This window comes from Thamnophis sirtalis, unplaced genomic scaffold, assembly GCF_051295495.1.
Source record: "Thamnophis sirtalis isolate CommonGarterSnake01/CBP01778 unplaced genomic scaffold, rThaSir2_p1.2 scaffold_4, whole genome shotgun sequence".
Classification (NCBI taxonomy): domain Eukaryota; kingdom Metazoa; phylum Chordata; class Lepidosauria; order Squamata; family Natricidae; genus Thamnophis; species Thamnophis sirtalis.
The window spans coordinates 139,457,209-139,467,208 of record NW_028261384.1 but is presented as its reverse complement, the minus strand read 5'-3'; the positions used below and the strand labels follow the sequence as shown (position 1 = coordinate 139,467,208).

Genomic DNA, 10,000 nt, shown 5'->3' with positions numbered 1-10,000 from the left:
GATGTAGCCTGTTGTGCCTTAAAATGGCTTCTTCCGTACTGCTGTAAAATGCCATGGTAACGACTTCACAGTACTCCACAAGGGGGGGGGGCTTCCTTTGGTAAGGGGGAAAATCCAACATTAGATATTTTGATTGGTCTGGGATTATTTTTGAGGACAAGTGTTTGACTCAACAGCAGAAATTTGGGGCTAAGTGGCGGTCGTAAGAACACAACTTCGGAGGTTGTGGGAGCTTCATCCCTGGAGGCTTTCAAGAAGAGACTGGACTGCCCTCTGTCAGAAACGCTATCGGGTCTCCTGCTTGAGTGGGGGGGGGGTTGGACTAGATGACCTCTGAGGTCCCTTCCAACTCTGTTTATCTGCAAATCTGTAAAACCAGCTGTAAGTTCGGTCACAAAATAACCGTTTTGAAGATTCATCCATCAGACACAAGATGATACCACGGCTTTCTCTTAACGCTTTATTAATTCGGAAAAATATTTTTTGTACACAGTAAAATGTCTAGTCAGATTAGGTAGATTTTAGAGTCAGGTAAAGTGCAAACAGTATATAAAGTGACATATAGGAAGCAACACATAATTTGCAAAAAGGTGGCGGGCGAAGACATTTCCCCCACCGTATCTCAGCTAGGAAAAGCAGAATTCGGCAAGACGGTCGGTCGGACTACGGAAAGACGTTCCTCGTTGCCAAAATGTAAACAGACGGTCCCAAAAATTCGCTTTTCTCTCTCTCTCTCTCTCTCTCTCTCTCTCTCTTTTGGCGTATTTTAGTGTTTCCCTCTGAACGCCACCGAGCAAGCAGCTCTTTCCCAATCCGTCACCGGAAGTCCCGGTTAGGAAGAAGGAGGAATCGCGGGGACGTTAACAGATCGACTTCCGAAGCCCGTCCAAATTGGGCCTCCGAACCAATATTCACATTGTTGGTTTCTTCTCAGGAGAAAGCGGGAAATACAAAGCTTTGCATTCTCGGGACCTGGTATGTGCAGATAAGGTGGCCCGGAAAACCACGCCGGGATAGGAAAACGAGGATCTTTACTACAGGGAGTAGTCGGAGGAACGTAACCGGATGGCAAAAGTCTGTTCCATCTGGATGGATTGAGGGTCGAAAGGAAAAAAACAAAAGAGAGGGGTTCGTTAAACTTTTGGGGAGACACCGAGTTAGCGATCGGAGTTATTGGATTTAACCTGGTTTGTTCTCGTCCGCGACATTTTTATTTGTTGGTGGATCTCTACCCTGCCTTTGATCAAGAGAGGAACTGGCCCAAAGTCATTCATTTGGCTTTCATGGCTAATGGGACTAGAATTCACCATCTCCTGATGATTGGCCCTAAGTCACCCAGCTGGCTCTCATGTCTAAAGTGGGACTAGAATTCCCCATCTCAGGGTGACTGGCCTTAAGTCACATAGCCGGCTTTCATGCCTTAGGGACTAGAACTCACCATCTCCTGGTGATTGGCCCTCAGTCACCCAGCTGGCTCTCATGCCTAAAGTGGGACTAGAACTCCCAATTTCCTGGTGATTGGCCCAAAGTCACCCAGCTGGCTCTCATGTCTAAAGTGGGACTAGAATTCCCCATCTCAGGGTGATTAGCCTTAAGTCACACAGCCGGGTTTCATGCGTTAGGAGGGACTAGAACTCACTGTCTCCTGGTGATTGGCCCTCAGTCACCCAGCTGGCTCTCATGCCTAAAGTGGGACTAGAACTCCCAGTCTCCTGGTGGTTGGCAGAATTCTCAGTCAATTACTAAAAGGGGTTCAACGCCAAAAGGCAATACAGGTAGCCCCCCTCCTTGTATTAGCAAAAATTCCAATTGTTATTCGGAAAGTTAAAAAGACGAGCTCCACTTTTTCTTTTTCTTTTACAAAATCGAAACAAAAACAAATATTTTCCCCCCTTCACTCACCTGAATGACGATGGGCTGGGAGTCCACATGTCCATTTTTCCCCGCTTCATTCCCCACGTAGAGAATGACCCGGGGATCCGGGAATGGCGCCAGGCCCTGGCGGTGCTGCTCCAGAGCTGTGAAGCCAAGACAGAAGGATCAGCCACAGCGATTCAAATGAACGACGTCCCTCTTCCCTAACCTGATACGGGTAGTCCTCGACGTACGACCCGCCATGAAAGGGCCTGGATTTCCACGACGGTGATCATTAAATCATTAAGTCACCCTGGGACCGCACCCAATTTTATTTTTGAAAATGCATTTACTAGCCGATTACCGCGTATTTATTTATAGCGCGGGGGTGGCGGAAATGTCCGCACCAAACGTAATTTCTAATGTTGGATTGTCCCCCTTACCAGAGGGAGCCCCCTGGTGGAGTACTGTGGGGCCGTTACCATGGCAACTCCACTGGGCTGCACAGTAGAAGCCATTTTACAGCAGTACAGTAGAAACCATTTTTTCCCCCATTTCATTTTTTATTCTCCATTTTCATAACATATAATCACATGTGTACTATTACATAGACAATATCATGTTGTAAGAGAAAGACAGTATACATGTGCAATCATATTACTTTAAAATCACCCCTCGTCAGGCCTAATATACTTCCCCCCCTCCCGCCCTCCCCCCCGAGCCCCCACAACCTACCCCCCCCCGACTTCCCAGAACCCGTACACGGTATAGATATTTAACAAACACAGTCTAAGATATATTGAGAAAAAAAGAATAAGAAATTAATAACGTCTTTGCGTTGAACTTAGCTCCTCCTTGCTAAACTAACTTAAAACAATTGAAATCATTCCTGATCTTAAGCATAGGCTATCTGGAATTTCCTAGTCCCGTATTTATTTTGTATATAATCGATCCAGTACAGTAGAAAGCATTTGAAGGCACAACAGGCTGTATCTTGACAGAACCAGCCTCCACCCGAGAGGTTTTAGGGGTGTCTTACCCCCACAACGAACATATACACACACACAGGGCCATTTTTATAAGTGGTTGCCTGAGTCAATGACAATATTTAACTCCTCATTTCTGCCTCAACTGTCCAACCATTGATAAAACAGATCCCAAGTTCGAAAATATTTCCCCGCTCCTTTTTTTCTTTTATCTCCAGTGTTAACCTGTCCATTTCTGCACAATCTAATATCTTTTTAACAAGTCCGTCCTTTTCCTGTTTCCCCGTTTTCCCAGTGTTGCGCCTAACAAGATAATATTAAATATACGTTCCCTTTATCGTGTTTCTCGGGTAATATGCCTAGCAAAAAATAATTCTGGATTATAATCGAGATGCTGCTGTGACATATTTTTGAACCACGTATGATTTTATGATTTCCACGGCGGAGGTCAAATGTGTGAATCCCATTATCATTCACCGAATGCGGTGGTCGTAAGTGCGAATCCAGCTTCACCAATGGGGGCGTTCCCAAATTGCCCCCCAAATTGCAATCCCGTCACGATGAAATTGTATTATTATTATTGTATTATTGTATAAAAGACTGATCCAGCCCTCGAAGAAATCCAATTTGACACCCCTGCTCTGAATTGTGATGCTACAACGGTCATGTGAAAAAAAAAACCTGTCCTAAAAACCACTCTTTTTTCAGCGCCGTTTGAACTTCGGACGATCACTCAAAGGACCGTTGTACAACGGAGGCCACACGGCTGGGTAATGCTCCAACGGTCGTACGTGCGAGGACTTGTCAAAAAGTCTCTTTTTAGTGCCAGCGTTCATTTTCAAATGTTGGCAAAGCGGATAGTTGTAGTAAGTTAGGTAAAGCTAAAGGTTCCTCTCGCACACATGTTCTAGTCGTTCTCGACTCTAGGGGGGGGGGGTGCTCATCTCCGTTTCAATGCCAAAGAGCCAGCGCTGTCCGAAGACGTCTCCGTGGTCATGTGGCCGGCATGACTCAACGCCGAAGGCGCACGAAACGCTGTGACCTTCCCACCAAAGGTGGTGCCTATTTTTCTACTCGCATTTTTTACGTGCTTTTCGAACGGCTCGGTTGGCAGAAGTTGGGACAAGTCACGGGAACTCGCTCCGTTACGCGGCGCTAGGGATTCGAACCGCTGAACTGCCGACCTTTCTGATTGACAAGCTCAGCCTCTCAGTCACCGCCTCAAGGACTAGCTATAATCTTTTTACTTTTTGCAAGCTGGGCTGCAAAAAGAGCCGAGGTGGCACAGTGGTTAGGGTGCAGTACTGCAGGCCACTTCAGCTGACTGTTATCTGCAGTTCAGCGGTTCAAATCTCACCGGCTCAGGGTTGACTCAGCCTTCCATCCTTCCGAGGTGGGTAAAATGAGGACCCGGATTGTTGTTGGGGGCGATATGCTGACTCTGTAAACCGCTTAGAGAGGGCTGAAAGCCCTATGAAGCGGTATATAAATCTAACTGCTATTGCTATTGTTATTGCTATTGTTCCATTTGACCGCGTTTTTCTCACCTGACCGAAATTCCCGGGGTTTGAACAGCTGCTGGAGAGTATCATTCTCCAGTTTGATTTGGCCCTCGGGCGCCAAAAATCCCGACCACGAGACGCAGACTTTGCCCCGGCATTGGATGAAGATCCCTTCGTGGTTACTGGCCACCATGATGCCTTTTACCAAATCGTCGAGCAGACGTTGCACGATCTTCTGTTTTGGCACATCGGCTATTTTATCCGGGGGCGGCAAAATGAAGCGTTTCAAACAATTAACCGGGCCGTTTGGCAAAGCCTGGGCCGACGTAATGAGAAACTCGCCTTCCGGTAACAAATGTTCGCAGAGCAGTTCGCCCAGGTAGGAGATGGACATGTGAAGAGAAAATTCCTCTGAAAAACAAACCGATATTAAATTCAATATTACCGGTGTTTGCCCGAAAATAAAACCGGGTCTTATATTATTTTTTAATCTCCAAAAGATGCATTCGGTCTTAATTTTCTGGTTGGGTCTCATTTTAGGGGGGGGGGGAAACGGTACTAATTACGTCCGTCTGGCTGACGATCTTAACGGTGGCTTATTTTGGGCGTAGGGCTTATATTAAAAGCACCCTGAAAAATCACTCTAGGGTTTAGGTCTTATTTTCAGGGAAACAAGACCATTGATTTGATAATTCTGTTGTTTCCTTGATCTGATCCGGGTGGTCCTCGATTTACGACCATACACATGGAGTGGAATTTTCGTCGTCCGTCATTGTGGGAGTTTAAGGGACGGGGTCATCACACGATTTGACAACCGTTTTTATAGGGTGTGTGTGTGTCATAAGTTGACTCGCTGCAGTTGTTAAGTGAATCACAGGGTCGTAAGTGTGAATCCATCTTGACCAATGGCGGGTGAAAACCGTGTGTTTCACTTAAAGACTGCAGGGTCTCGGTTTACCAGTTTTTACCAGTCGGTTTACCAGGGTTTTTTAAAATCAGAAACTGGTAAAAATATGTCACGAGAGCAGAATTCCCATCAAGTCATTGCTGTCATAAGTCGAAGATTATCCGTTACCACGGGGACCGTGGCATCCATGGAGACCTACCAGAAGTTCCCACGTGGAGAAGACAATGAGAGGACCATGATGGAATGGTATCTCTATCGGCTTTTGAAGGACAACACTACGGTAGATCGAGGAATATCAGATTTGCTGGGTGCTTACAATCTTCAGACCCCTCCTTAAAAGGACCACAAACCCCATGACGTTAGCACCAAAGTGGCAACAGACTCACTGTACACCCATAATCCTTGTCCCCTAGAGCTTTCTCAGAGCAGGGTTTTCTCAATCTTGCTCACTTTAAGACGTGTGGACTTCAACTCCCAGGATTTTCCACTTTGCTGAAATCAAGATATATTACGTCAACTGCATTCCCCCTATCTATTAAGAAAATTATCCGATCCGAAAATGCAACGAAGGGAGATGGTTCTTATTAGAACCAATGTGGGTAAACCACCTTCATCGCATTTTCGGATAGGATAATTTTCTTAATAGATAGGGGGAATGCGGTCGATGGTGGGGAAAAAAAGACTCGGTTTTAGGCCCAGTAGGACTATTCAACATCTTCATCCATGATTTGGATGAGGGGATAAATGGGGAACTCATCAAATTTGCAGATGACACCAAGCTGGCAGGAATAGCCAACACTCCAGAAGACAGGCTTAAGATACAGAAGGATCTTGACAAGCTTGAACATTGGGCAGTATCTAACAAAATGAAATTCAAGGGTGAAAAGAGTCAGGTTCTACATTTAGGCAAGAAAAACGAAATGCACAGGGACAGTATAGGTGGCACCTTGCTCAATAGTAGTAACTGGGAGATGGATCTTGGAGTCCTAATGGACAACCATTTAAATAGGAGCCAGCCGTGTGCAGCAGCTGCCAAAAAAGCCAACACAGTTCTAGGCTACATAAACAGAGGGATGGAATCAAGATCACGTGAAGGGTTAATACCACTTTACAAGGCCTTGGTAAGGCCACACTTGGAATACGGCAGTTCTAGGCTACATAAACAGAGGGATGGAATCAAGATCATGTGAAGGGTTGATACCACTTTATAAGGCCTTGGTAAGGCCACATTCTGAATACGGCATTCAGTTTTGGTTGCCACGATGTAGAAAAGATGTGGAGACTCTGGAAAGAGTGCAGAGAAGAGCAACAAAGAGGATTAGGGGACTGGAGGCTAAAACATATGAAGAACGGTTGCAGGAATTTCTTATGTCTAGTTTAATGAAAAAAAGGACTAGGGGAGACATGATAGCAGTCTTCCAATATCTCAGGGGTTGCCACAAAGAAGAGGGAGTCAAGCTATTCTCCAAGGTATCTGAGGGTAGAAAAAGAAGCAATGGGTGGAAACTAATCAAAGAGAGAAGCAACTTAGAAACTAAGGAGAAATTTCCTGACAGTTAGAACAATTAATCAGTGGAACAGAAATTGCCTCCAGAAGTTGTGAATGCCCCAACACTGGAAGTCTTTAAGAAGATGTTGGATAGCCGTTTGTCTGGAACGGTGTAGGGTTTCCTCCCTAGGCAGGGGGTTGGACTAGAAGACCTCCAAGGTCCCTTCCAACTCTGCTATTGTATTGTACTGTATTGTAATATATTCTGGTCAACCCGTGCTGGCTGGGGGATTCTGGGAGTTGAAGTCCACATCTCTTAAAAGTGAAAAGGGTCCAGAAACTGTGCTCCACAGGAAGATCCTCCCATCGCCGAGATCTCACCTGTTGGTCCAATAGCAGCCCTCACCACAGGCTTGGGATCTGGCCTCAAGTTGAGAGTGATCTGGTTCACGTCCGGCGCTGTACGGATCAACCAAACCAGGGACGGTTAAGGTGGAAGGAAGAAGGAACAGTAAAGACAATCCTTTCTCGTGACCAAATGACTTTACCTAATTTGGTGCAAATGCCATTTTTGCATCGTATTTCCATTTTAGGTTTTCAGTCGTCTTGTTTTTATTCCCTATTCTCCCGCTGAATTTCAGTCTTTACTATATAACGTGACCGCGCGGAGGACAAAATCGCGCTCGACGAAAGCGCGCATGTGACGTCATCACAGCGCGACGGAAAAAATTAAAAATTGAAATAAAATTAAAATTAAAGCAAGCCGATTCACATAAAGGTAAGGGTTAGGATTAGGTTTAGGGTTAGGGTTAGGTTAAGGGTTAGGGTTAGGTTTAGAGCGTTAGGGTTATGTTTAGCGTTAGGTTAAGGGTTAGCGTCAGGTTTAGCGTTACGTTAACGGTTAGGTTTAGGGTTAGATTTAGGGTTAGGTTAAGGGTTAGGTTTAGGGTTAGGTTTGGGGGGGGTTAGGGTAAGGTTTTCGCTTTTTTTTTACATTTTTCGATCACAGCGCGATGTTTTCGTCGCGCTGTGATGACGTATAAACCCTCTCCTTTTGCCTCTCCAAGTGAATCAAATTTAATGTATCATTTCCATCTATTCTCTCCGTGTTGACGATTAATAATGCATATCCCCCCCGTTTAATTCGATAAGAGTAAACGTTTCATTTCGAACTACCTCGAAACGTAGTCCATTTTAATCGATATCCCACACGTTTTATTGAATAAGATACCGCTGGCTCTATTTACGAAGTTTCCTTCCATTCTACGAGTAATTCCTTCTCTTTCGTTTCTCCTTTCAACCGTTCTCTCTTAGTCTCTCAGGAACGAGAGACCGAGGTGGCGCAGTGGTTAGGGTGCAGTACTGCAGGCCACTTCAGCTGACTGGGATCTGCAGTTCAGCAGTTCAAATCTCACCGGCTCAAGGTTGCCCCCCAGACTGTGGGGGGCAATTTGCTGACTCAATTTGCTAAAAATTTGTAAACCGCTTACCTATGAAGCGGTATATAAGTCAAATAAATAAATAATAAATAAATAAACGTCATTTCTCTCACATTCTGTTCTCTCCGCCCATTTGCTGCGTTTTTGAGGCCCGGCGCGTGCGCGGAAGGCCCCCGCGCGAGCAAAGCGCATGTGCCGAAGGCCGGGCGCATGTGAAACCCACCGCTGGCTAAGAGACGTCCCCGCCGATTCATAAGCATCACTTATCTGCTAGCAGTAGTTATTTGATTCAGCTAGAATCAATTTCAGACAGAAATCTACTCCGAGTAACTTCAAGGAGGCAGACAATGATTTCTAAGCGGATAATGCAGCTCCCCCCCCCCCGCCACAACCACAGGTCCCATCCTCGACTTACGACCACAATCCTTGACGTACAACCACAATCGAGTGCAAAACTAGCATTGCTAATCAGACATTTGTCTAAGCGAGTTTTGCTTTGCCCCAGTTTACAGCATTTCTCGCCACGGTCGCTAAGCGAATCACTGCCATTGTTCAGCTAGTCACACGGGTGCTGAGTGAATCTGGCTCCCCCCCCCGCCAATTGACTTTGCTGGTCCGAATGTCCCAGGACATGGCAACCGTCATAAATATGAGTCAGTTGCCGAGGGTCTGAATTTTGATTGCGCGACTGTGGGGATAATTTCATAAGCGTGAAAACGGTCGTAAGTCACTTTTTTTTAGTGCCGTCGTAACTTCCAACGGTCACGAAACGAATGGTTGTAGGTCGAGGATTAGCTAGAAGCGACCGGTCGTAAGTCAGAGAGGACCTGACTACCTCAGAATCGCTTCGAATTTTGTTCTCACGCACAGATGATTTCTCAGTCAACGACCTGTATGGATAGTCCTGGACTTACACCCGTTCATTTAGTGACCGTTTCAAAGTTACGACGGCATTATAAAAGTGACTTACGGCCGTTTTTCACACTTACGACCATCGTAACATCCCCGTGGTCACGCGATCATAATTCGGATGCTTGACAACAGACTCGTAATTATCACGGTCGCAGTGTCCCAAGTTTGGGGGGGGGGGTCACGTGATCTGCGATCTGACAAGCCACGTTTGTGGGGAAGCCAGATTCACTTACCAACCGTGTGACTCACTTAACAACCGCAGTGATTCACTGAATAACTGTGGCCAGAAAGGTTGAGTGGTGGCCCGCCACATCTGGTGGCAGATTCGGACAGTGAGGAGGTTGGGGAGGAAGATGGGCCAGGAATCTGGAGTCTGGGGAAGGCTCTGATGAGGGCTCTGAGTCGGAGGCAGAGAGGGGGCCAGGGCCGTCCGACAGTTATCAGCTGCCTTCGGAGTCGGACATCGGTGAGGCAGAAGAACAGCTGGAGCCTGTTCCCAGTGTGTGCGCATGCACAGAGTTGCCAGAGGAAGGGAAGAACTAAAGAACAGGGGTCAACTTGGGAGTAAGGCCACAGGTGGACGGTGAATGGCCCCTCCCAGAGGGAATAAAAGAGGGAGCGCCTGGGGAATGGAGTTTGCAGGAGACAATCAGTTCACTTCATTGGTTCGAGACTCCTTGCCAAGTTTGGCAGATCTCGGCCTGGCCGCTCTCCAAGCCAGATAAGGTCTGTGACCGTAAATCCTCCTTTGAAAGACTTTGCTGGATGCGAAGGAGCCAATGAATCAAAGGGGCTTTTGTTGGGACCAGGAGTTTGCTTCCTGCTCTCGGGAAGCCGGTCAGGACAGGTCACCAAATGGAGCGAAATTCACTGAACAAGTGTCTCGCTTAGCGATAGAAATGTTGGGGGCT

General features: G+C 46.5%; 1 protein-coding gene across 1 annotated transcript in view; it reads right to left on the bottom strand.

Moving 5' to 3' along the window:
* Window positions 1-446: 446 nt before the first annotated feature.
* Window positions 447-10,000, bottom strand: part of IRF9 (interferon regulatory factor 9) — a 15,808-nt gene continuing 6,254 nt past the window's right edge. Inside the window, 4 exon segments of the mRNA XM_087714251.1 lie at window positions 447-1,085; window positions 1,903-2,018; window positions 4,388-4,753; window positions 7,120-7,197. Coding sequence (XP_087570377.1) covers window positions 1,035-1,085; window positions 1,903-2,018; window positions 4,388-4,753; window positions 7,120-7,197 — 611 coding nt within the window. The 3' untranslated portion in view covers window positions 447-1,034.